This window comes from Lontra canadensis, unplaced genomic scaffold (assembly GCF_010015895.1).
Source record: "Lontra canadensis isolate GAN:19392208 unplaced genomic scaffold, GSC_riverotter_1.0 scaffold3, whole genome shotgun sequence".
In the NCBI taxonomy this organism is placed as follows: Eukaryota; Metazoa; Chordata; class Mammalia; order Carnivora; family Mustelidae; genus Lontra; species Lontra canadensis.
The window spans coordinates 16564181-16591859 of record NW_022630997.1 but is presented as its reverse complement, the minus strand read 5'-3'; the positions used below and the strand labels follow the sequence as shown (position 1 = coordinate 16591859).

Below are 27679 nucleotides of genomic sequence, written 5' to 3'. Positions count from 1 at the left end.
AAGAATCTGATGAACTGTTAAGGCAGCTAATTTGAATCCCACTAGGAGGGTACTCATTCAAATTAGCTGCCTTAACTCACACCCAGGCTAACTGTGGGGAGGGTGGCTTGGCCAAGAGCTAGTCTACTTTTGTCTTTTACCTTGCCTTGAGGAAAATCTGGAAGTCTTTTTACTGAAGATGGGAATGGGAAAGTGCAGCCCCTAACTTGAAATAGCTGTGGAGAGTACTTCCTTGTAGGTGATGCATGAACGGCAGAAGAAAAAGTACCAGGCAGATACAAGAAGTAGGTTTACACAGTACACCACCACACACATTCACTTCAAGTTTTATTTTGCCTCTTGCATGGTCTTCAGATAGTTTTACAGTTCGTTTTCTACAGGAACTGAGCTGTGATCTAAACAATCAACGAAATGTCATTCCAACCTTAATAAATATTCATAACCACAGAAGAGAGCATAGCACTTTAACATCCTAGAGTGATGAAAGTACAGGCCTGGACATCTGTTGCATAGTTAGCATCTATGACCAGAGGACCAGCCAAATGATTATTATAAGTCAAGAGAAAACCACAAGCAACCTTGCTAAAAATCCTGATTCCATAAGTTTACCCTGAAATCCTCCAGATAAATGCTACAATTGTCTACTAGCGTACAAAATGTACTTAAAGAGACAACCAAGTGGCACTAAGCTGTTTTAAACAGTATCTTATAGAGATCTCCCTTAACCCTTTAAAATGCAACCTTGGTTCCAGCTTTCCAACATCATACCCTTCTATCAATTAAAGGTTTCCACCCTGAAAATGAAGGTCTCCTTCTTCCTCCTCCCTTCATCTTACCATTCAGTGCACACTCACAGGCCCTGGTTCAAAGTCACTAGATACCACTAGGTATGATGCTTTAAGACTCAAAAGCCCACACTGATGAACTTCATGAAGGAAAATGTTTCAAGTTTCCTTCTCCTTGCCCCTCCCACCTCAGCTCAAAGTAAAACAGCTGGTAACAAAACTGCAGGGAAACAAGATAACAAAATCCTGTTCTGAATTCATGGAAGTCAGCCAGCCATGATGAAAAAATGAATCCTGCAGAGATTACCTGCTAGCCTCATGCTCAGAACCCCTAAAAACACCAAACCTAAATTAAAATACATGGAGCTTTCATAATCTGTGGTTAAAGGAAAGAGGGAAAAAAGGGGTAGCCTCTAAGTCACTGGTTAAAGTGTGCTCATTTGTTTAAAAATTAGATAAAAACATGCAAGAATTAAAGACTCTGATTTAATAAAACCAGTTGTAACAGGTCTTGAAATTAAAGGACAACTGATCTCAGGGCAAATGGGACCAATCAGTCCCTGAACCCTACTTGACAGATGTCAAAACTAACATTTCACATGCTGACCTGCATCGAGGTTAATTTCCAGAAGTGACTGCACTTTGCTAAAGATTGAGTCCCATTAAGTTAGGCTCGTACCCAAAGTGGTCATGGCCTAACCCTAGGTGGGAGGCACTTCAAAAATAATACAACTTCTAAAAAAAAAAAAAAAAAAAACAACCCAAAACAAAGGGAAAAGTAAGAAAATCCGTCTTCCACTGATTTACATTATTCAAAGTGCCATCCTGAACCACACCCTTTCATTTTTCAAAAGGAAAAAAAATTACAAAAACAGTGAACACAAACGATAGTCAGGTTACAGCTAGTTTATATACAAAAATTTACAAGTTTGCCATTTTTAAGCTTTTGCCACAAACAACTGCACATTTGTCCCTACAAAAGCACAACATGCCTGAACCAATGGTCACTACAAGAGACAATTGGTCATGGCTTTACAAAGAGCAGAAAAACCGCCCCAAATTAAAATCATTTATTCAGCTTAAAACTATGCCACAATCATCCCACTTGGAATCTCTACCTTGAAGCCTCTGAAACCTACGAACTCTTTCTCATTTCTGCCATGTCCCCAAAGAATGAGAGACATTTCATTCAATAAGCCAAAGAGGATGACAAATGATTTTGATTACTATCAGATGAGAAATGCAACCACACTGGATGCAGAACACAGTGCTGACTACCATTTATTGAAGACCCCCTCCCTATAAGCCCATGTAAAGAGGTCTTGGTACCTAACACAAGACCCAAAAAGGAGGCCCACATCTGTTCCAAACAGGATTTGCATCAATACTACCTTCCAACCAGTGAGTAATCTCAAAGTGTGATAGGTGAGTTTTACACAGTCTTCGTTTCTAATCCCAATTGGCTGATTTGTTGCCATTCCAGAGGCTGAACTGTATGAAGACCCCAACCACCACCCACCAGGTTAAGTTAAGAGACTTTCGGACAGTTCAAAGTGCCAACAAGTATCACAGGCTTCGACCAAGTATAACCACATCCTTTGGAAATCCTTCCATTTTTGCAATTTCAAAACAGCCTAACTTGCTGTAAAATTCCAGAATTCTTTTATCATCTGGTCTCACTTCACAGAAAGCCCCCCGGGAGCCTAGAAATGAAACAAATATTTAAAACGTAAATGTCAGTTAGAATCATGGATAGGAATTGTGAAGAATCCTTAATATACTTCAAACAGATGATAACAGGACCTTGTCTACAACAGCCCCTAAATTTCATATAATTTTAAAATTCCTATTAATATTCAATGAATATTAATATTTATCAATACCAAATATTGCAGTGGCAACTATCCTAAGTGATGGATATGTTAAACTAGCTTGAATGTGGTGATTACGCATGATGTATTTCAAATCATCAAATTGTACACCTTAAATATATACAATTCTTGATTGTCAAAAATACCTCAATGTAAAAAAAATTCAACTGTCAGTGAAACTCTTCCCCAGAAAGAAAATCTTCTGAGGAAAAGGCTGTAGGAAGCCTCAAATTAAAATAAATGGAGCAAAGCAAAGAATACCTCTGTTTAATGTTTTTAATATAAAGTACCTCTGAAGGGCCCATAGGGCAAAGGCCATTCCAGCCCATGTCACAAACTAATATAACCAGAATATGTTGTATATTCTAAGACATACCTCATATACCTGGCGTGATTCCGTTCCAAGAACACTGAGAATTATGCTGTCTTCAGAGAGAGTTTTTGTTTAAATTATTCCACAAAGGGGACACCACTGGCTTAAATGATAACAAAGATGCAAACAAGTGCATTCCCACTTATCAACAACCCTCTAAGGATTGGTCTCAAATAAGGTGCCCATTTTTGTACTGCAGAAGAACTAAAAATAGTTTTCTACACTTAAGGTTTGTGTAAAAAAAAAAAAAAGAAAATGTAGGGGCACCTGGCTGGCTCACTAGGCAGAGCATGTGACTTGATCTTGGGGTCATGACTTCAAGTCCCATGTTGGGCACAGTGTACTTTAAAATAAATAAAAAATAAAGTCTAGAATATTTATTATCTAGTCCTTTACAGAAAAGTTTCATACCACTAATATAAATAAGTATATCCAAAGGTTGAAAATGGCAAACAAACTCAAGCTCTGCATTCCTAAATGTAGTTTCTTCCAAAGGTTCATTTGATTTTCAGTTATCATAGTGAGTCTCCTGGCAAAATAAAGTTAACCTCGTGTGTTCACTTCTCATTTCAATGGAGTGGAGCTCAAAATAAGCATTTGTAGTGAAAAGAGTGGCATTTTCCAACTATTAATACACACACAATTCTTACACCACTAATAATTCAGAAGCCAAACCATAAATGATGGGGAGGGGAATGTAAATTCACTGTAATTTACTTCTTTTTTTATCCTGTCCCCACTTAGCTCAAACACCAGCAACTACATGAATATGTACTCACCATTAGCCTTCAGTGAAGACAGGAGGCAAGCCATCATGCTTTTGGCTACGCTTGGGTCAGTTACTTTTTTGTGAATATCCATCTTTATCAGGGAAGGGAAGTTGGCAAGGAAAGTTTCTGGCAATACTTCCTGCTCTTCATGGAAACTCAACATTATTTTCTGTAAAAATTTGAAAGAGTCTCTTGACTTTTAGCAGCTACTCATTATATATCTATACCCCAACTACAGAACCCAGCAATAGGAAAAGGAGAGCCACATTCAGAAACTCTTCCAGTCATCATGTAATTATCACATGAAGAATTAATTAGCTTATAATTCTAGCATTTTCACTCTTAAAGTTTGTCTAAAGGTAATGTGGTATCCTGGATTGGATTCTGAAACAAAAAAAGGACATTAGTGGAAAAACAGGTGAATAAAATGTGGAGTTTACAGTAATGCACTAACATTGCTTTCTTAAGACTTGGACAAATATAGAAAATGGGTGAGGGACATAGGAACTCTGTATTATCTTTGCTAAATCTAAAAATAGTTAAAATTTAAACAAAATTTAAGTTTGTGTTGTTTGGGCACCTGGGTGGCTCAGCTGGTTAAGCAACTGTGTTCGGCTCAGGTCATGATCCCGGAGTCCAGAGATCGAGTCCCACATTGGGCTCCCAGCTCTACCAGGAACCTGCTTCTCCCTCTGCCCTTCTTCCCTCTCATGCTTTCTCGGTCTCTCTCTCAAATATAAATAAAATCTTAAAAAGTTTGTATTGCTTGCACAAAATGTACATTTAAAAATATTGGGGTGCCTGGGTGGCTCAGTGGGTTAAAGCCTCTGCCTTCAGTTCAGGTCATGATCTCAGGGTCCTGGGATCGAGCCCTGCATCGGGCTCTCTGCTCAGGAGGGAATCTGCTTCCTCCTCTCTGCCTGCTTCTCTGCCTACTTGTGATCTCTGTCAAATAAATAAATAAAATCTTAAAAAAAAAAATGTTGCAGCAGACACCTTGGTCATTTTTTTTATGTTCCTATGCTGCGAACTACAATGATCAGGTATATGAAACAGTAAAACATCAACAGCTCAATCATCAGCATGCTGTGGTTATAATAGTATCTATGTAATCCCGAGTAAGTGAGGCTACTCCACACCATCCTCTTATTACACAGCCATATGGCTAGGGGCAGAAGGTAAGAAGTAGTAATAAACTGTAAGAGAACATAAGTAAATTTGTATGGGGAAGAGAAGTAAAGAATTTCAGAAAAGGGGAAGAGGAACAACATGGAAGAAAAACGATGTCACAAATCAAAGGGTCCAAATATATACCTAAATGTATTTATTTTGAGCATAAACATTATCAAAAAGGAACTATTTTTAAATATACATATGCGATGTATAAACCAAAGTAACTGGAGAGGAATTTGCAGAGGATAAGAAAAATTCACTGAAGTTGGGACAGGGCTGAGTGCTCTTCTCTGGGAGCCCCTGGGTAGCCCTGAAGGTTAAGCATCTGACTCTTGATCTCAGCTCAGGTCTTCATCTCGGGGTTCTGAGAGCAAGTCCTGCACTGGGCTCAATGCTGGGCATGGAGCTTACTTGGGGGGAAAAAAAAAAAAAAGTGCTCATATCTGGAAACAGGCTCTAAGTAGCTCACCTCTTTTATTTATTACAATGAGAAATATAGTACCAAGAAGGCAAGTGAGCCTCCTGACAAGCAAATGAGAGATTTTAATTACCTAAACTTGCCCTGAATCCCCAAAGGGACCATTTAAGTCTAGTGATTCAAAACGGAAGGAAAAAAAAGTCTATTATTTTATTTTTACTTGAGGAAGTTATTATAACACTTCCAAATTAAAAAAAACCTCCATAATGCTGAGGGAACAATGGAAAATGCCATGCTTAAGGGGGGGGCCTGGGTGACTCAGCTGGTTAAGCATCTAACTCTTGATTTTGGCTCAGGTTGACATCTCAGGGGTCACTGTGGATCCAGCCCTGTTTCAGGGTCCACTCATGAAACAAGATTGGCTTGTCCCTCTCCCTCTGCTCCTCCCTCCAACCCCCACCTGCATGTGCTCCCTCTCTCAAATAAATTAATTATAAATCTCTTAAAAAAGAAAAGCTGATGTTAAAAAAAAAAAAAAGTATACTTAAGAATAAGCAGCAAGAATTCTTTTTTGTAGGAAATCTAGAAAGTACTGAGATTTTTAAGATATATCTGCTTACTTTAAGAAAAATTACTGTAGTATAACTCTAAACCTGTTATTACCTCAGCCTCAGAGAGTTCTTTGTCACCATTTGGCTTGGTATACTTCTCCTGCATGAAGGGAATCCAGGAAATTTTACATTTCTTAATGAAGGGGGTAACATCTACAGTGCCCAGGGCATAACCACATATGCCATCTTCATCTTCTAGGACAAAACAGTAATCCAGGCTAAGGGAAAGTAGCCCTCCTACTAACCTGCTCAGAAGAAAAGAAGGCAGAATAAGGTTATAACAAAAAACTTTAGACTTCAGTGATGTAGGTCTAATGTACTTGAATGGCAACCTATGGAAACTACATCTGGTTTAAGAAACTGAAAATGCACATTAATATTCTAATTTTATTAATAAAACTAAAGTGGGATTTCTAGAAAACCTTATTTCTAATCATCACCTCCCCTCAACCTGATTAACCTATGAAATGCTACTCCCAAATTCAACAAATCCAAATACTTCATCACATACTTGTCTCCAATAAGGTCAGGCTGACTTTGAAAAGGTAAACCCACTCCATCGTCATACATTTCTCTGCAAATCTTGTACACGGAAGCCTGAAAATACAATCTAGTTAAACGCATCAAGAAAAATAGCAACAGAATTTAGTACTAGGACTCGTAAGTTAGACTAGACTTCTAAGACAGGGAATAACAAAACACCTGGCCTGTCATAAATATCACCAATGCTTGTTAAATAAAAATTTATTTACAGAATCCTGTTTGCTGTATCAGCAGAAAACAGTATGGTTGTAGTACACACAGAGTTGCTTCACAAGGGACAGTTTTAGGTAGCTGAGCAGTGGATTCAACATGCGGCATATGATGTTGAGGCTCTCCATTCCGTACTGCCCAAAATGTTTTAAACATGCTGTCTTTAAACAGACTTGCTGCTTCCTGTAAGCTGATTATCAACAGCCTACTGACACTTCACAACCGAAAACTACAGAATACTAATAGAGAAAATCAGTGAAAGACAACCCATCTTTTGGACACACTGATTATATTAATTCCAACTCTAAATACAGTTTAGCTGATCTTCATAAAGGAGGACTTGAAGGCCTTAGCTCAAGATGTTGTGAATCTAAGTTCCTTATCAGGTTCTTCCTCAAGTATTACCCCTCAGATGTTCAATGTTTGTTAAGTTTTCCACCTCAAGTACCTATTTGAAGACAGAAATACTTTCTCAGGTCATGAACCTGGAGTCCTTGGATCAACCCTCATTGGGTTCCCTGCTCAACAGGGAATCTGCTTCTTCCTCTGACAATCCCCCCTCTTATGGTCTCTCAAATAAATAAATAAAATTTAAAAACAACTTTTTAAAATAAATAAAATATGAAATGCTTCATAATTTGCATGCCATCCTTGCAGAGGGGTCATGCTAACCATTCTTCTATCATTCCAATTTTAGCATTATAGCTGCAAACACACCAGAACCGATTTTTTTTAAAACAGGGAGTTCAAAGGTACGTAGTCAGTGAGCACCATAACCGTATACCAAGTGGGTAGGCAGACAATTACCTCATCTTTAGGAAAATATGGTCTGATAGTATAAACTTTGGAGGTAGGAGTCAGTGGGGGTGGTTGAAAAAAGAGATCATTTGCCCCATCAATAGGCAGCAAACGCTGTGGGAAGAAACAAAAAGGAGATGGATTAGTATTGGGAAGATATCCATTTCTTTAAATGGGTGTGCACTGCAGATTACCAACTTAACATTAACTGGCTACTGCAGGCAGACCTAAAGAAGAGGGGTGTACTATGCTTTACTAAAATAAACACCTCTTTGCTGGGGGAAGGGGGTGCTTCTGAATAGAAATTACCCAAACTGAGTTACATAGCTTTAGTGGCATATTAATGGAGATTTAAATTTATAGTAAAAAAATAAAATCTATTCCAGTATCACAAATCTATTGTTTTTTAAACCAATCTTATATAGACCATCTCTGTACTAAAAGATGGCAGAACAGAATGTCAGGAGGAGAGGTTTGGTCTGAAGAGGGTTATCTGTCCAGGAGACGCTTTATCCCCAAAGCAATGCGCTTCAGTTTGCTGCGCGCAGCAGAGCACCTGTTGGGGGGAGAAAAGTAGAGCACCTGAAAAGTCCATGAACAAATTCCAACACCAAAAAAGCTTCTTATTTTGTTCAAATTTTCATTAACAGATTGTTCTTTAGAGTACAAGTTTTATTTATAAGGTAACTGGGAAAGTATTCAAAAGTCCTTTCACCATCACTTGCATATTATTCATCCTTTTTGCTCATGGAGTTTCCACTGGCAGACAAGCATGCGCGCATTGTGCATTGCGGGCGCAGATTAAAATGGTGTGCGACCTGCAAAGAAACAATGTGAAGTGTATACCTAGAGCCGCTGCGCTTCGCAGGCGCGGGGGGAATTGGCAGCATCTCCTTCAGAAATTACTGTGAAAGAGGAGGAAAATTTGATTTAAAATCCAGCTATGTAACTAAATTGAATTTGGGACTAGAAAGCCTTCGGCAGACCAATCCTTCCAGCCATCTGATGCGCAACATAAGGTTTCTCATAAAACAAAGAAAATGTCAATTCAGTTGTGAATTCATATTGATACCTGGAACTCTCCTGCTAGACCACCTCTAAAGGCCCAGGGTTCTTGGTCTCCAATTAAGAACTGTGCTGAAGAATGACTACGACACCCTGTTGAGATCAGATCCAAGCGGAGAACGTTACGAGAAAGGGGATTTCCTGGGGTCTCAAACGTCCAACACACTAACAAACACTTTGTGGAAATAACTCTCTAACAATAATAATCCAGGGTTTCAGGACAAGGCTGTGATAATAATTTTTTTTTATTTGTAATGTAATTTCAATACCAATGTTTCTTCCTTTGATTAATGAATAATCACTGTAAAGAGTTCTACCCTTTAATTATTGGAAGGAAAGTCAGTCTCAAGTCTGTCTGGGTCATCAAGCTTATATATTCCCTAGATACAGCTGTTTAAAAAAAAAAAAATCAAGCCAGCTGCTTGCTCTGTAGTGAAATTACCATAATCATGAAGTGAAATGAATTAGGTAAGACATTTTATTATCACAGCCCATGAAGGAATTAAATCTGTCTGAAGTCACATTTTACATTATGAGGAAGGGTACAGGAAGGGAAAAAGGGGGAGGGACGGGATTAATCTTGTCAGAAAACTAAGGTCAGCAGACTAAACAAAAGAAATTGTTCAGTAAGGTGACAACAAAACACAATGAAAACTATTTTTTCTAAGAAAGACAATCCAATTCAGACTTGGTTAATACTAATAGCAGTCAGACAAATTCTAAGAACTAAGGAGAGCCAATTGATGCTCCTAATTTATCCAGAGCTAAGACATACTTTTCTTAAAAGTATGACAGTATCTGGCTCTTCTGATTGACCATTATACTCTTTGCAGCACACTGAACACAGGCACAGAGTGGCAGGGTTTGAGGTCCAGAAGTCAGCACTAAGGTCACCATGACTTAGCCAACTTCAGAGGCAATAAAGGAAACTAACAACAAGAAATAATGGAAAGCAAATTATCTGGAGGCCAAATCAAAAGCACCTGCCTAGTCTTCTGACAAGATAAAGCAGCGCAATATAGTTCTTTTCCATTTGAAGACAGCATTCTACCTCCTGTTCAAGTTAACAGTCTCATCAGTACAAGATATAATGTGCTAGTCAGACAGTCCCAAAGCAAACCAGTTTTTTTTTTTTTTTTTTCACAATTCAGGCCCATTAAGAGATTATATCCAGGTTTGTCATTTTTTTAGGGGTAGGGGTGCTTTAAGAAAACATATATAGTATGTAAATTTGTAAAATAAATATGAAATAGGGTCAAAATTTAGGTTAAGAGAACATGCCCCATTCCATAGGCTCAGTGTAAATTTACACTGCAGGAAAAAACTAGACTCTCAAACTTTAAGACAGCCAATTTATCCTACCCCCCACTTTGAGACTACAACATAACTAGCACTTCCAACTATTACAATAAAAAGCTGCATGTACGAAGAGCTGTGTAAATGAAAACATGGTTAATGCCTCAGTCGCTGCGCAAACGTGACTTCAGTTCATGTCTACTGCCCTTAAATCTGAGCTACCTCACAGACAGAACCTTTCAATTTAAACTAATTAATCATGACGCGCTGTGAACATCTGCCGCTGTCCATCCAATAGTAGTAGACACTTGTGCTGAGGATTCTCCCATCTGTACACAATGGGGAAGAAGATAATAGAAGTCGTTAGTAATCAAAAGAACTGCATAGCCACATTCTTTAAAGGACTGAATGCCAGCTGGACTGGAGAGAAGAGGAAAACAAAGGGTTCTACTCAGTAACTCCCTGAAATTACTAGAGATCCATGAAAATATTCTCCTTGTAGTGAGCTTTTTGTAAAACTATGTGGATGGCAAGACAATTACTTAAAACTTCTAAGATGCTCTGACCTTGAAGGCACAACAGCTAGCTACACAGTTTGGGAAACTGCCCCCGTATTCGCACAGTACAGAAACAGAACCGGAGAGGAAGCAGAAACAATACTGTATATAATCAAAAATTTATTTTTTAGTAATTCCTGAATTTAAAAACTCAGTATCAAATGTTTTAAATGATACTTTCCCAAGCTCAAGAATCCAGATTTCAGACTAGAAACTTAGGATTTAAATCCCTGTAAGAGATTTAATTTTAACTCCCTGGCCAGAAGCCTGGAAGGCAAATGTTGTCATCCAATAACCAATATAGAGGTTTTTCCTGAGCCTAGACATAGATATCACAAAAAAGAGGAGTCCTGGAGTCTTTTAACAAGAGTTAAAAATCCTCCATCTGTTGTGCTAAATATACAGAAACCCAAAGTTCTATATTTTCAAAGTAACAGAGACACTACTTTTAACTGCTAATTAGGTGTGTCAAAGGAAAGCTATTATATTTTTTTAATATTTGAGAATCCAAAAGCATATAGGTAGAAAGTGAGAAATCTCACTGCTACTACTCCTTAATCTAAGCTCACAGTGTTCACACTCATCTGTTTCACAACCAAGGCCAAGTAACCCATCATAGTATTTGTGACTACTATGAAAACTATGACATGTCAGTTAGCCTTGCTGCCTGCTGTGTGCTGTATGTTAAGTCCATTACATATTCCTTATAGCTGGATTGAAACCTGGAAATGAAATGAGGTCCCTGGAGAAACTTGGCCATGCTGGTGCTTTTTACCAAGTTTGTCGAGAATTTCCCCAAAAAAGAAAAAAAAAAATCAGTTTTCAAGAGACACAAAGAAGTCCATTTAATGAAGGAGAGAATTTTCAGGGGATTGCAATTTTCATCCCCTGCTAAAACCAATTATTTGGTAGAGGAATAAACAAAAAGCCATGTGAAATAATACCAAGTAGCACCAGAATAGCCTACCACTAAAGCTCGCATGCGCACAGGGCTGGGAGGATAGCTTCCTCTTGCCAGGCCCCTTAGGTCATTTCAGCAATTGTTCTGTTAAACACAGCAATTAATGTTATCAAGACACAGCAAGCAGCAGAGAGCTTACAGTCACAATTCATAGTGTCTCATCTCCAAATCAGATAAAGCGCTAGACAGGGTTCCATCCAGGAAGCATTCAGTCATAGCAAGTTAAAGTCAGTACTTTTCTAACACATTTTAAAGATACTTCTGCTGAATTAGCCCAAGGGAGAAAAATCAATTTGATGTATTTACGGACACTTGCATCTTAAGTTTGCCAACAATGGCTATACCTTTAAAAGAAATCTAAGCAAAGAATTTAAATGGAGTTGGAAATTTGCCAATTCCTTACATATTTTTCTCCCTGTGGGATAATCTTTTTCTTTCTTCTTTTTTCTTTCCATTTTTAAGGGACAATATATCTGAGGAAGAGAGATTATTCCTGGTGCACCTACCTAACCACTGTACAAAAGACTTCACCATAGACATTATACTCTTGATATCCCAAACATAGGAGTACATGTCATAAAGGATTGTCCTGTTGGCACAGTTGGAGAGCCGAGTGAACATTCCCATCACCAATCCGCACATCTCCTCAAACTTGGCTGCTCGTGACCGCCATTCTTCAATCTATTGAAGGTCAATAAAAATATGACTCAAAAAACTGCTAAAAAACAAAATAACCTAAAACATATTATAAACTGTATTATCCGGTACCTGCAACTTACCCTAAACGTTAAAGGATCACTGGGCTTAAACTCTTTAGACAAGCAATAAGTCTGCATCTCCCCAAACCGACAAGTATTTCTAAAATAATCAACTCTGACTTTCCTTCATTCTATGAGATTCTATGCACCAGAATCAGCAGAGGCCACGTCCACTTTACAGAGCATATTCTAAGACGTGGTCAATTTCAGAGAATTACCAACATACTCATTAAAGGCTTCCTCCATATCTTCACAGCATGGGGATCCACCCAGGCTAAAGAGAATAAATTAAGCATACTCACTTTTTCAGAGTCTTTTCCTTTGCAATTGACACTAACAACACTGCTATTTGCTCGAAGCCACTGGAACTCTCTTAACATCTGTGCTCCTTTGGGTCCATGCTCATAAGGAAGGTAGAATAGGTCAGCAAGCAACTGCAAATCCTCCAAAGTCACTGGTTCCACAGTGTACAAAGGCTTTTCATTTGGACCTGGCACAAATTGCTCCTTGTTTGTCTGTTCATCAGTTTGCATAGGGGCAATATCACTAATGCAATCTTCCTGCATAGACATCTCTGGGGATTTTGATTCAGCTATGCTCTCTTTATCTGTGTCCATTGGTTTCAATTCCTCAGCCATTTTAGCTTCAACAATTTCAGTTAGTATTTGACTGTCATTCTTGTGGTCTGTTTCTTCTTGTTTTTCCACTACCATGTCCATGGGTTCCTCATCTGGCTGTTTCTTTTCTTCTTCCTTGGTCAGAGCTGTAGGCTCACCACTCAAGGCTGCTCCCTGGCTCATAATGGGCTCCTGATAAACTGTTGTAACTACAGTTGTGGCATTTAAAGAGGGTGCTGCAACTAAGGGTGTCCCATCAACTACACTTGCTTTAGCTCCACTGTGTGCAACTTGCCTACCTACAAAGACAAATCACCACAAAGATAATCACAGTTAGAAAACAGAACAAATCAGATCTAGAGAAATGTTTTCTTGTATCTGTAACTGGAGCCTCAATTTGAGATTCTAAATAATAATGAGCCCTGAGAAAAGCACAATTTCTCTAAACCAACAGGGAGGTAGAGAGGGAAGAGAGAAAAAAGGAACATAATAAACATCTCCTAAATATGCCAACATGTATTATCTTCTCTTTTGAAGATCTAGATGTAAAAACAATTATTCCAAAAAAGGTATTTTTAAAACAAATTAGCATTCCATCAAGATTAAAAGCTACTTAAGACCAAAAGTTAAGATTTTAAAGACCTTATTCTCTAGATCCCTTCCTAAATAATATTTTGTTTGGTGGGCCTATGACAGGCACATCAAATGTTGTTTACTTTAGGACTCAAGCATGTAATCTAACCCCCTTAAAAGAAGGGCCCAACTTACTGCTATACTGATGAGGTACACCAAACTCCTGCAACCATTCTGTTAAAGCTAACTTTAGAGCCATCTGTGGACTATACAGCACATCAGTTTCAATATCTTCATCACTGCCTTCATTTTCTAACTTTATCTGGATTGATACAGTACTGTCTTCACTGTCAGCTGCAAAAAAAAAAAACACAAAAAACAGTTTTGATTACAAAAAGCCTCCCGATGAGAGGGACAAATGCAAAACAATTATTACAGTACTAGAGAAACAAAGAATAGGAACGAGAACAAACCTTAAACATAAAAATGCAAATACAACCTTAACTGAACCACTTCACCTGTAGTCATCTAAATACACTGCTAAATATAACATCCCACTTGAAATACGGAATACTACCTTTAGAATCACTGGAAAAGTCATTCATAAATGTTCACTGAGTACCAATCATTGGGAATGTGAGGTTTAAGGCACTATAATTTCCATAAAAAAAACATTCCCAACCCTTTCAAGGGGCTTATAACTATAATGGGCAAATCATGAAAAAATAAGCAAATTAGTAACTGTATTGAGTAGGGGGGAGAGAAAAATCAACAGAGAACCCAAATATTAGCACAGATAATAAGCACATAATGAAGCTCTCTGAACCAGGATGTGTTAGAAAAGATAAGGTCTGAATTCTGGATACTAATATCCAAAACCCTCCTATTCTTAGCTTTCCTTCCTATTTCCCTGCATTTGGCCCAGTTTGGCTAATTATCTACTACTCCTTTAAATGCTATCCTTAAAAGAGATAGGAGGTAGAGTGGTGCCTGGGCAGCTCAGTCCGTTAAATCTGACTTTGGCTCAGGTCATGATCCCAGTGTCTTGGGATCAAATCCCAAAAGTCAGGCTCCCTGCTCAGTGGGAATCCGGCTTCTCCCTCTCCTTCGGCCTGCTGCTCTACCTGCTTGCGCTCTAATAAATGGAATCTTTAAAAAAAGAGAATAGGTGCCATGTATACAAAGAAGACCAAAATCTTATTTTTTAACGGAGAGAGTCCACAATGAGCCTTAATGGAAGGTTTAACCCAATGAACAGAACTGGAAGTAGGAATACAAAACTCAGGAAAAAACAACTATACGACTACATACCACACTCAAGCATCATAATGTGACATCTCCATACTTCCTAAATGGACCAAAATTCAGGTAACTTCAAATTTTCAGTGTCCAGTGTTTTCATCTCTTGCCCACCAACCCTTACTCATACTCTGATGCAGTTTAAGTATTCCCTCCTCTATGAGATTGTTTCTTACTACCACTGCTGCTTAGCTAAGTAATCACTTTTTCCTCTGTATTCCCACAGCATTTTGTAGACAGCTACCTCAGCATTTATCAAACCATAGCACAGCCACCCATATGCTTCATTCAAAACCAGACTATGTCCTTCAAAAGTTGGGACTACTTTATTCTTTCCATCTTAGTGCCAGGAAGGTGCACTTGCCACATCTTAATGTGTGTTTCAATGTCAATGAATGTGAGGCGCCCAGGTGGCTCAGCCGGTTAAGTGTCTGTCTTCAGCTCAGGTCATGATCCCAGGGTCTTGGGATCAAGTCCCGCATCAGGCTCCCTGCTCAGCAGGGAGTCTGCTTGTCCCTCTGCCTGCTCCTCCTCAGGCTTAAGCTTGCTCTCTCTCTCAAATAAATAAAAATAAAATATCCCATTTAATAAAAATCACCAGAAAACACCAACTGAATCAGAGTTATTCTAGGGATAACAAGAACACTCAAAAGACTACTTTGTCTAGTACTCAGATTTCAAAGACGAAGTCACATTTTAAAAGCAAAGAAGCGGGGGAAAGGGGAAAGCAGAGAACCAAGGCCAAGAAATTAAGTAATCTGTCCAAAGCCACTCAGCCTATCATATCATATGTATCTCATTCACAGAACTAAACAACACACTTTAAAAACCTCTTAAGAATTATGACGACAAAAACACACACTTGCCAACAGCTCTACTTAACTCCAGCTCTCCCCCACAAAGTCAGGGATTAAGCAGTGTACTCACTCATCACTACATCTTTTCTCACTCCATTCATGTTTGATTTGTACCAGGTGGCAAGGGTGTGGATGGCAACATAGTTAGCTTCAAATTCACAATTTGGATTAGTAAGGACTCCCTTTAACCGTGGGATGAGTTCTGTGGATCTTCCCTTGTATGGCCCCAGAAATAGTCTCTTCTGATCATAATCATTAGCATGAATGTTATCCCAGATTACTGGAGCTCTCTTAATAATCTTAGAAACCTCTTCAATGGACTCCACCGGAATTTCTTTAGAAACAACTTTAGGACCTAGAAACAATGACGATCATTTGTTAAAAGACCCTCAAACGTGATTCCTCAAAATATACTGCATTCAACTTTTTACTGTATTTTGTTATATATACACTTTCTGACAATTTTTCTTTTCAAAGTACACAATATGTCTTTTTACTCCGTTTTACCCAACCGTCCCCCCAGTATTTCCTCAGATCACATTTCTAGAATATAGAATAGTAAAAAGAGGTTTGTGCAGGCTTCCTCAAACTGATACGTTAAGAAATAAATCTTCATGTAAACAATTTCTTTTTCCACTATAATATAGCATGGAGATTACTAGTTGACAATCCAGCATGATGGCTTTCGTTTGATAAAATAAAACTCTCTTAAGGCTGAGATCAATATCGTTTAGCCCAGTTCCCTATTGTTTATCAACAACCAATACTCAGATTCACTGCAAAATCCTCAAAGATGTTTTCAATACAAAATAAAGAATGTATACTTCATAAAAGAAAGTGAATTTTAACAACAAAGTTTTCTGGTTCAGGCTCAGTTTTCAAAATGTATCCAATTAACCAGAACAACCAGTTTTTTTAAAGTTCTAGCTACCTAAAGTTTTACTGTATAAATCTTAAAGACTTACCTGTCCAAAGCACCTCAATTCCAGGTAGAAGCTTTTCACCCACAGTCCTTAAATAAGGAGACTGAGACACATTTGGATAACAGAAAGTGCCACAATATTCTGAATGTAGGAGGGAAAATTAAGTAAAATAGTCAGGAATAAAAAGGCCATGGGTCTTTAAATGGGGAAGAAAAATATCTACCAATTCTAAGTTCTTTTCATCTAAATAATAAACAACCTTAATGTCATATCCCAAAGGAAATAAACTAAAATGGGTAGTTCATTAAAGAATCAACTCAAAAAAAGACTCAATTCATAAATCTGATATTCTTCCTCCAATAATACAGATCGATCCTTATGATCCTTACAGTCATTAAAAACAAAGTTTACTAAAAAAATAATTGGAATTTTTAGCATTTTCTACATACTTCTGAACTGCCTACATTTTCTCAGTAACAATTACAGGCCAAATAAAAACAAACTGATAATATCCTAACAGAAAGAATGCAACATTATGCCCATGACTATTAGTACTCAACTGCAAGTAAACTGTAATTTGCAATGAATTAAATATTTCCCACCATAATCTTACTAAACATGATTTGAGTATTCATGTATCAGACCACTGAGATAAGGTTCATGGCTCAGTACTTGAAAAGAGACATACAAAGCTAAATTCAGACTGAAAATTCTTTGACTAACTTATCGCTTTCTGAAAAAAAAAAAAAAAATCAAGTCAGGGGAAATTTCTTATAAGCCAAATTTTGAGAGGGAACTAAAAGAGGCTAATACATTTTCAATAGAAGAAAGGGGGAGGGGGAGGAAAAATTAGCAAGTTTTCTATGCTGACTACTGGATATAAGAGCCCAGATGGAAGTGGGAAGAGTGAAAGAGGATACAGATATGCACAAGCAGAAAAAAGGAACAAGTAGGAGGAAATGAGAAGTGACTAAGTTAAAAGCAATGTTAATTTGCCTTTTCCTAGTTTTTTGTTTGGATAATACTATCCTTCTTTCAATCCTGAAAATGTACTGCTCAGATACTTCCAGTACTAAAAATACATGGTTATCTTTTGCTTGTTCAGTTGCCGTTTATTAGTCCCTAAAAGTTCTTCAATGTAAGGTCTTGAGAAATGTCTTCTAGAAAAATAATTCCTAACTTTATACACCACCAAAGGGAGATGGGACAACACAGTAAAACACATACATGATTCTTTGAAAGTGATGCATTTCAAGAAAACTAGTTAAATGTAAAGCTATTATATACAATACCTGTGGGACAGAAGAGGAAAGTTTCTGGCTCTCCTAAGTACTGATAAATTTCATTTGTGATGGAGACCTGGGCATGAGCAAAAGAACTGAATACCTCTTTGTCTGCTGCACACATATTATGGTCAATATCATCAAAAAGCAAGGCAAATGACCTGCACCCAAACTGAGAAACCTAGAAAAGGTAAAACAAACAAAACAAAAAACCAAGATGTTGTTAAAAGCTCATTTAAAAAAAAAAGATTATTAATTTATTTGAGAGAGAGCTCGTATGCACATGCAAGCAGGGGAAGGGCAGAGAGAGGGAGAAACAAGCAGATTCCCTGCTGAGCAGGGAGCCCAACACAGAAATGGGGCTCAATCCCAGGACCCCAAGGTCATGGCCTAAGCTGAAACCAAGAGTCGGGCGCTCAACCAACTAGAGCCACCCAGGCATCCCTTTAGCAGCTCATTTTAGAGTTAAAATAAAAGGGGCGTCTGGCTCAATCGGTAGAGCATGCAACGCTTAATCTCGGGATCTTGAGTTGCAAGCCCACACAGGGTATAGAGTTTACATAAAAAACAGGATTCCAAACATTAAAGCAGACAATAGTTGTACCTAAAAGTCAAACATTTTCCTTAGAATGTTCAAAGCCACCTATTGTTTTTATATTTTCTATGTTAAATAGCTAGACAAGTTTAGGAAACATTTTGAGTTTGAATGCAGTATGCTCCAACAAAGCTTCAACAATATGGCCTATCTTACCTTCTTGGCTGATGATTACAGAAGACCAAACAGAGAGAAAAATATAAACCCCAAATGACATGTGAACTCAAGAAGCGAAAAAGCAAGGCCTGTTCTAGTCCCAAAGACACAATGATCTTAATTAATCTCTGCACATAAACTTAACTAATCCATGAATCTGAAGGAACACAGCAGTAGTATTTGAACAAACAGGAAAAAAGCCTCTTAAAAAGCCTGAGTGGGGTGCCTGAGTGGCTCAGTGGGTTGAAGCCTCTGCCTTTGGCTCAGGTCGTCATCCCGGGGTCCTGGGATCGAGCCCCGCTCGGGCTTTCTGCTCAGCAGGGAGCCTGCTTCCTCCTCTCTCTGCCTGCCTCTGCCTACTTGTGATCTCTGTCTGTCAAATAAATAAATAAAATCTTTAAAAAAAAAAAAAAAAGCCTGAGTGGCTCAGTCAGTCGAGTGGTGACTCTTCTTGATTTCTGCTCAGGTCATGATCTCAGGGTTGTGACATCGAGCCACATGAAGCTCTGCACTGCGTGTGGAACTTAAGATTTGTTCTCCCCCCCCGCCGCCCCCCGCCAAGAAAAGATTCTCTCTCTTTCTCTGCCCCACGCGCATGCACACACACACAGTCTCTCTCTCTCTCAAAAAAAAGAAGGCATGTTCATGGAAATTTAACCTCCTTATTAAATTTTTAATTATCTTAATGCCATCAATAATATAAACTTTTGCTGGGGTGCCTGGGTGGTGCAGTTGGTTAAGCTTCCAACTCTGTTTCAGCTCAGGTTGTGATCTCAGCATCATGAGACTGAGCCCCAAGGCAAGCTCTGAGATCAGTGTGGAGTTTGCTTAGGAGTCTCTCTTCCTCTCCCTCTGCCCCTCCCCCCACAAAATAAATAGAAAAATCTTTTAAAATAAATAAATAAACCTTTGCCGAAAGAAACATGCACAGGTCTGTATATATTATGTATCAGAAAATTTATCAGAAAAGATGTGCAGGTTTGTTTTTTGGTTTTTTTTTTTTTTTTAAAGATTTTGTCAGAGATGAGAGTGTGCTTGCACACGCACATGCACACACACAAGCAGGTAAGCGGCAGGCAGAGGGAGAAGCGGGCTCCCTGATGAGCAAGGAGTCTAATGGGGGACTTGATCCCAGGACCCTGTGGTGTGCAGCTTTTATGTTAAGCAGAATGTAGATTCCAATGAGGTTTACCAACAGGTTTACAGAAGTAAACCTCAATGGTAAACCACAGTTTACATGTCTACCTAGTCTGTTTTCCTTCTAATCTTGGAAAACCAGCCAACCATTTCCAGACTGAATTACACTTCTTGTCTATATCAACCGATGGAACTGATGTCTAACAGGTAAAAACCCTGTTGCTATAACCTTGGTCACAAATCCAGTCAAGTACCCAATATATACAGAGCTTCTCAAAATGTGATTCTGGACAACCTGAATTCTGAGATAAGTCCCCACTCGAAGTCCATATTCCTACCCCAAGTCAGTTTAAGAATCTCTGGAAATGGACCCTATCAGCATTCTTCTTGGCATCACTTCTAAGCATTTTTTAAAAGACTTTATTTATTTATTCGACAGGAAGATAGCCAGAGCCAGAGAGCACAAATGGAAGGAATGGCAGAGGAAGAGGGAGAAGCAGGCTCCGTACCAAGCAGGGAGCCTGATGCTGGCTCAATCCCAGGACCCTGGGATCATGACCAGAGCCGAAGGCAGATGCTTAATGACTGAGCCACCAGGCACCCCAATAAAGCTCTCTTAACTCACAAAATATCCTTCTATGAAGAGCATTAAAATTAAAAAGTTGTACAAAAGCAAAGAAGTATAAATTTAGTGTTTTTTTTTTTTTTTAAGTTGGCTCCGTGCCCAGTGTGGAGCCCAACAAGGGGTTTGAACTCATGATCCTGAGATCAAAACCTCAACTGATATCAAGATTCAGACACTTAACCAACCAACCAGGCCACCCAGGCACCCCAAAATTTGGTTTCCTTTTAACGTCATAAAAGCAACTCAGAAAACGTTTAGTTTTAAATACTGATTTAGGGGAAAATAATGAAAAAGTAATGAAGTTACCTGGTCCAGTTTGCGTTTCAACGTAGATACTTCCTTGGGGTTAGAAAAGGTAATATCCAAACCAGGTGAGATAGCATAGATGAACTCTATCTCGTATTCCCGTGCAGCAGAGATGAGAGTCATAAGTTGCTCTAAAGAAGAGAGTCCATGTATTTAGAAAACAGCACAGAAAACTAAAAGAACCTTTACCTTTCAACTAAAGAGAAGAGTTCATTCTCTCCAGTTTGCAATAGCTCAAGAAAGAAAAAGTTCCTTAAGTTTTACGGGACTGTCCTATTCAATGTGACAAGAGGCTATATAAAATGCCACAAACCTCATGTGACTTAACGTCATCCTAAAATCAGTAAGCATTCTCTTCCTTTTGCTGCCATTTCTCTTAATAGTAAATTAAGCACTTCTCTTACTGAATATAAACCATTTTTATTTCCTACAGTATTTAATATGGTTTGTTTCTGCAGTCTCTGAACAACTGAAATTCTTAAAAAATCCACACATAACTACTTTATAATTTGGGAAAAAAAAGAAAAACATGTTCTTAACAAGCAGGGTTAAGTAATGGCCTTAACGATCCTTATCTTTAAGTTTTTAAAATGTGACAATTTTCCTAAGTAAAATAAAATCCTATTCTATATACCACAGGATGTATCTTTACATAACTTTCAGCGGTATCTCAAGATGTCATTTGACTATATTTTGATTATTGATCACATAAAATTTCATTACCAGCACCACCAAAAAATAATTAAGTTGAACACATACTTAAATTAGATAGAGCAGTAAGCAAAAACATTAGATGGAGATGGAGTACGTTTTAATTGCTTCTTCATAATTTAAGAAAACTTTCTGCCTTCAGTGCCTTGGCTGCTCTCTGTAACCAAGTATCTTGTTAGCTACATGTGTATACCATTTAATTCCAAATATAAAAATGTTTCCCCATTTACATGTCCCCAAAGAAAAGCACCACTTATCTAATTTATAAGGAGATGCTGTGATGTACTGCCTTATTTACAAATTTTATGTACTTAACATAAGATGACACATAGCAAGGATAATTTGTGATGGCTTTTCACTTCAGTATAAGCCTAGACTAGGGGGAAGTCTATTTTAAAGAAAGGCAGAACAAGTAATCAAGTGGTCAAGACCAAGCTATACTTGCGTCTGAAGCAAAAGGATCAGTAATACTGATCGTGTCTTTACTTAAGTAAATTCTGGTATCTTGTTCATGGATTTTTTTTTTTTTTGCCTTAATTTTGGCTTAAAACTTGCATAGGATATTATTTATCTTGATCACTGATTTCTTTTGGGGCCCCTTAAAATCTGCATCCAAGGCAGGCACCTCACTTGCCTTGCCCTAGGCCTACCTCTGTTTCAGCACCTCTTTGTCCAGTGGCCCACTGTTCAGACCACTGACAAAAGTTATAAGTACAATTTATGATTACAGAACAGGTGGGAGTCAAACTGGCATAATCATGAATCACACCATGGCTGTGCAGTCAGTGCTACTCTTTCAATCTACACTACAACTCACACAGAATTATCAGAAAGAAAAAAAGGAAACTACCTGCAAAAAGAAAATAAAATATAATTTTTGTACAACTACATTTGCAATATAGCTGTTTTCTTACACACTCTGAATTTATGGATTAAAAAGAAAAAGATTACCAGCTTCCTCCACAGAATACATCTCTCGCCAAAACATCCTATGTTTGTAGTCATCTTTTGGGGCATATAAGTATGTATTTAATTCCCACTTCTGGAGCCTTAAGGGGAAAGAAGATTACATATGTATAAATAGGCAACAAGTATAGGCTATAAATCACAATTTTTCCCTTTTCTTGGAGCATCTCCATCTCTTAAACAGCTAATAATACTCTGGGGCAGCAGCTTTAAACCTTTCTGTAATCCAGTAGAAAAAAATTCAGTATTCAAAGAAATGTTAACATATTAAGTCTTTTTTTTTTTTTTTAAGATTTTATTTATTTGAGAGAGAGAGAGATCACAAGTAGGCAGAGGCAGGCAGAGAGAGGGGGGAAGTAGGCTCCCTGCTGAGCAGAGATGTGGGGGCTCAATCCCAGGACCCTGAGATCATGACCTGAGCCGAAGGCAAAGTATTAACTCACTGAGCCACGGAGCCACTGAGGTGCCCCAACATATTAAAGTCTTAAAAACAGCTCTGAGTGACACAGGTGAAGCCCAAAACCTACTGCTTCCCCAGGGAACTTTGAAAATCCCTGGCATAAGTGAAGAAGAGGTAGCAGACAAGGCAAAATTAACTTCTGCAACTGAGAAACCATCAAAATGCACCAGGCCTACTCAGTGTTAGTTTTTCTTCAAACAAAAGGAAACGTTAATGGTTTAAGACTGTCCTTCAGAAAGTAAAAAATTTACCTTCTAAAGAGTTCTTTTCTCTGTTCCATAACCCAAGGTCTTCCATAAAATCCTAGATTCAAAGTAAGAATAGAATTATTTTCAAGTTTCAAAATGTGGTAAACTGTTGAGTAAAGCACATTACAAAACATACAATTCCATTTTGTAAAAAACCATGTACAATATACCAGCATCTGAAGGCTATTTAATAAAACATTAAGGTGTCTCTGATAAAACGACTTTTACCCCTTTTCGCTTAGATAAAATTTCTAATTCTTTTCTACCATTAACAATTATTACTTATTCAACAGTCACTTTTAAAACGCCTAAACATCATCCCTTTTCACTGCCAAAAAACCAAACAGGTTTAAATTTAACTTTTTTAGAAAAATTTTTTAATCCCTACACCCAGTGTGGGGCTTGAACTCACAAACCCAAGAACAAGAGTCACATGCTCCCCAGACTGAGCAAGCCAGGTGCCCTTAAAACTAACTTTTCATTATTTTAAGTAATCTCCACAACTCATGATGAAGACGAAGAGCTGGATGCTCTAATGACTGACCCAGTTAGGGGGTAGATGCCCCTAAATCTAACTTTTTAAAAGATATCAATCTTACAACAGTGGAAGAGGGGAAGCAAAGAAATCCCAAATCACTAGTACTGACAATTACTACCTGAGAGATTTAAAAAGTTAAACTGCCTTTAGAGTGGGGGGTGGGAGAGTAAAAAGGCAGGGGAAAAAAAAAAATCAGGAAGAGAATTAGAAAAAAATCTGATTGAACTAATTTAATGATCACTTTTTTTTTAAGTTCCTGATATAATAAAAGGGTCCAAAAATGCCTTATTTTCACAACAAATTCAACAGTGGAGTTGGCCCAAACAGGAAAATCTCAAGTTGTCTCAATTCCAGAGCAAAGGTTTGAACGACTCGAAATTCAAGAATGTGACTTGCTCCACCGTCCCAGAACGGGGGTGGGGGGAGGGCAAAGCACTACTAACACATACTGCAGGAAACAAATCTGCAGAGGAATGACTTAAGTAGTAGTATAAGCACCAAACTAGTATTTGCAGCTCCCTTTCGTGCTCATCAGACCTAACAGTTCGCCTAACCTTTATTTTCCACATCAGTCTAATCACCTACAATAGGTAAAGACAACCTCTCAAGAGTACCATGAGGATGGTTAAGATTGCATCACGAACACAGTGCTGGCTTCAGATCACAACACTAAGATTGTATCATGAACACAAAATGCTCTACACACACACACACACACACACCCCACACACACACAACCTACTTAAGAGACTACCTAAAACTGAAATTTCTGTAATGCATTAAACTCCAATGGCTAGACAAGATGGTTGTTCTGCACCACAAACAAGAATAATGACAACCAAACAAAAATTCCTTGCATACTTACATATGAAACTGCAGCACTTTCAATCTTGACAATTCAGTGTTACCACTTACGAGTAATTTGAAACATTTGGTAAATATATATATATTTTATTTTTTAAGATTTATTTATTTATTTGACAGAGAGAGAGAACACAAGTAGGCAGAGACCAGCAGAGAGAGAGGAGGAAGCAGGCTCCCTGCAGAGCAGAGAGCCTGATGGGGGCTCTATCCCAGGACCCCGAGATCATGACCTGAGCCGAAGGCAGAGGCTTAACCACTGAGCCACCCAGGCATCCACATTTGGTAAATATTATACAAGTCTTTCTAGATTTCCTACTACACTTGGCCTTATCATTTTTCTCTTAAAGGAACAGCCATTATACGCTCCTTTAGAGTTGTTCCAATATATAAAAGAAACATTTTGTCTTCAGAAACCCTAACTTTGCTGACAGGTTCATGGTTTTGGTTAACTGTCACCACAAAGAGGAAACAATGCTATTACATGAGTTATGACCAACAAAGGTCTGTGAGGGAAAGAAAATTTTTAATAAGGAATCCTGCCAGTACTTTCAGAATTTCCTTTCTTCATTCGTTTTAAAAATGGGACCAACTTAGAACTACCCCTCCCCCCCCAAATCAAGTGCTCAGTCACCAAGAAAAACATATATACAGAGAGAGTAGGAACAATAGATGACAGACAACTCTATTCTCTGAGTAGTTCCCTTCCAATACTATTCTGGGAAAAAAAACGACTTACTTAAACCACGAGATCCGTAATCGCTTAAGATGTAACAAGTAAGTTTCTTTAGCTTCATTCTAGCCTAGCTCTAAGATCTCTATATATCCCCTAGCACTCCTCAACCCTCCACCCCAAAATCTGTGATGACAAAATACAGACTTTTTCTAGAATCTCCCTGCACGGAAACAAGCCCAAAGAATACACCAACAGATTAAGTCACACAAAGCAATCATGTTTTCAAAAACAAGGACTCCAATCAAATATATATAAGTAGTTTTCCATTCTGTCTTTCCCCCAAATTCTGCAAGACCTTTAACTTGTGAATTATCTCACTCTTTACTTGTAGCTACATATTAATCTGTTCTCCCCTATAATTAAGCTTTATCTAAAATACCACAACCACAACCACCACCCATCCTTCAAATGAATATACACGCTAACATTGGAAAAGCTGAAGCTTTCAACCCATAGGGCAACCCTTCTAATTCTCCGTACCTTTTTGGTTTTTCGTAAAGACTAATTTTTATACAGCGTTACCCCTAGGCACACCATTATATATTAGAGACAACTAATAAAGCAAACAGTAAGGGAAGTCTAGGTAGGCCCAAAGACTTCTAAAAATTAAAATACGTTCTGTATTCAAGAAAAATCAATAACGCAAGTAACTGGAGATTTCATATAATGTTCAGTAGAACATTTATGCACTATATTCATAAACTATGATAGTCTTCAGGCCAAGAAAAGAAAAAAAAAAAAAAGGTCGGCATTTTTTCGAAATGGGACGGGAGAGTCAGAAGGGCATTTTTAATCCTCTTCTGCAGTCCCTAAATTCAAATTCTGTATCTCTGATACTATTAAAGCCAAAGCTCCATCCCCCAAAGCCAAAGCACAGCAGCTGGCAAAGGACAATTTTCTAGGCTGCTAAAGAAACTCCAAAGGGTGGGGGCAGGCGGACCGGCCAGCAAAAAACAGAAACAAAAAAACTGAGCAAATAGGAATTTGTAAATCCCTAGGTCGACCGTGCGTCTCTTCACATATATAAGCACATCTGTGTAGGTTGATTTTTTTTTTCCCAAAGGGTGAGGACAGCAGCACTACATACGTTTATCATTTGAAGAGACCACTCTAGGGAACAGGATCTCGGGGTACAAAGACGTACAACTCAGAGCCGAGCCTAACACCAGTCTCCTTACCGCCGCCTCCGCAGGAGCAGGCCTGGCTCCAGCCCAAGGCGGGTGGGGTCAGGCCAGTTAATAGCCAGAGGAGAATTCAACGCTGCATAACGACGTGAAGGGAGAGGCGAGCGCCAGGAAGACGTGCTCACCGTCTCACCTCTCCCCTCGTTTATAGAAGGTCGTTTCGGAACCAAAAAAGTGACCCCCTTTTAAGACCTCCTAAAGCACCCCCTTCACGAAGAGAGATTGTGTTAGTATTGGGGCGAAACCGGAGGGAGAACGCTGTCGCCCAGCCCGCGCCAGAGCGCTCACCTTCCACTACGCCACATAGGAACCTCCGAGCCCCTCCTGCCGTCCCGGCCACCGCTGCTCCCCCGGCCCCGGCTGGGTTGTCTTCTCCAGGGGCCGCAGCTGCTGGTGGCTCCAACGATGCCCCCGCGGAGGCGGCAGGGTTGGAGTTGAGCTCGCTCTCCCGCTCCTCCAGCGCCGCCTGGCTCTCCTTCTGCACCATCCTCCTGCCCGCGACCGCCGCCACCTCTGCGGGTCCTCCTCGGCCTCCGTCCGTTGGGCCGCCGGCCCGGAGCCCTGGAAAGGGCCTGGGCTCCAAGCGCGCGCCCTTCCTGCTCCTTCCCCTCCCCCTCTACCCTTCCCCCTCCCTCTCCGCAGGGACCCGAATGCCCGGATGAGAAGGGCGGCGGCACCGGCGCGAGCCCTTTGTCAGCCGCTGCCTCAGCCTAAGCTGGGGAGCCGGAAGCCTAAGCGGAGAGCAAGGCCGCGACCTCTCGTCCCCTGGAGGCAGATAGCAAGACCTCCGTCTCTTGCTCGCAGTTAGCCTCTAGTGCCTCCGGAAATTTTTAGTTCTTCCGCCGTTTGCCCCCTTAAGCCCTTAGGTCTCTTCCAACACTGCCTCCACCGCCCGCTTCCTGTTTATCCGCACTGCGCCTGCGCCGGAGACCGGCTCAGACCGGTCCTCTCAGCCCGACTCCCCCTCCTCCTTTTGGGCCAGCCTATTGAGCTTCACTTGGTAGGGGGAAATAGAACAGAGGAGACGAGAAAAGCGGAAGGTAATGAAGGTAATGGAGCGTACCATTTATGTTCGCCTCCCTCTAGAACAAGCCCGGCGCTCTGGAACAGACCATTACCTCTTCTGAAGAAGGGGAGTATGGGAGGAGGCTGCAGCCAGTTGGGGAAATAGGGATGGGATAGGAGGGTGAAAAAGCGGTGTTTACTCTCTCAATGCGCAGGCGCGGAATCGAAGCCTCTAGTTCTTAAAGAGATAGGAAGAAACTGACCTATTTTCTATTGAGATTCTTCTAATAGGTTGTCTCATTACATCAGCCTGACCCAGGATCGGTTCTCTGAAGACAACATTCGGAGGAGCTCAGCTCACCCCTCTGCCTTGAATCATTTTCCCCTACCCACAGCTGGTCGCTAACCCC

General features: G+C 39.4%; 1 protein-coding gene and 1 non-coding gene across 6 annotated transcripts; both read right to left on the bottom strand.

Moving 5' to 3' along the window:
• Window positions 1-310: 310 nt before the first annotated feature.
• OGA (O-GlcNAcase) lies at window positions 311-27679 on the bottom strand. Of its 5 annotated transcripts, XM_032881825.1 has the most exons (17): window positions 27533-27679; window positions 26553-26825; window positions 22949-23000; window positions 22223-22320; window positions 20561-20691; window positions 17751-17922; window positions 16501-16599; window positions 15606-15890; window positions 13575-13733; window positions 12492-13105; window positions 11938-12112; window positions 8625-8710; window positions 7562-7666; window positions 6513-6598; window positions 6054-6246; window positions 3809-3968; window positions 311-2488 (listed from the first exon to the last, which is right to left on the bottom strand). In XM_032881825.1, the coding sequence occupies exons 2-17, from the start codon at window positions 26749-26751 to the stop codon at window positions 2352-2354; spliced, it is 2751 nt and encodes a 916-aa protein (XP_032737716.1). In that variant the 5' UTR covers window positions 26752-26825; window positions 27533-27679; the 3' UTR covers window positions 311-2351. The 5 variants fall into 5 exon arrangements, 4 of the variants coding, with proteins under 4 accessions (XP_032737716.1, XP_032737711.1, XP_032737722.1 ...); XM_032881820.1 differs by lacking the exon at window positions 27533-27679 and having other exon boundaries at window positions 26553-27199; XM_032881828.1 differs by lacking the exons at window positions 311-2488; window positions 27533-27679 and adding an exon at window positions 3411-3558 and having other exon boundaries at window positions 26553-27200.
• LOC116858723 lies at window positions 7370-7473 on the bottom strand. Its single transcript, XR_004381000.1, has one exon. It is a non-coding gene; the product is annotated as a U6 spliceosomal RNA (small nuclear RNA).

Bases quoted from the DNA above. Each gene is read 5' to 3' on its own strand.
- OGA (XM_032881825.1), bottom strand. From the start codon at position 26,751: ATGGTGCAGAAGGAGAGCCAGGCGGCGCTGGAGGAGCGGGAGAGCGAG. The intron at 23,001-26,552 runs GTGAGCGCTCTG...CTTTGAATCTAG, and splicing joins CCTATGTGGCGTAGTGGAAG to GATTTTATGGAAGACCTTGG. The intron at 8,711-11,937 runs GTAGGTGCACCA...TGATCTCAACAG, and splicing joins GTCTTTTGTACAGTGGTTAG to GGTGTCGTAGTCATTCTTCA.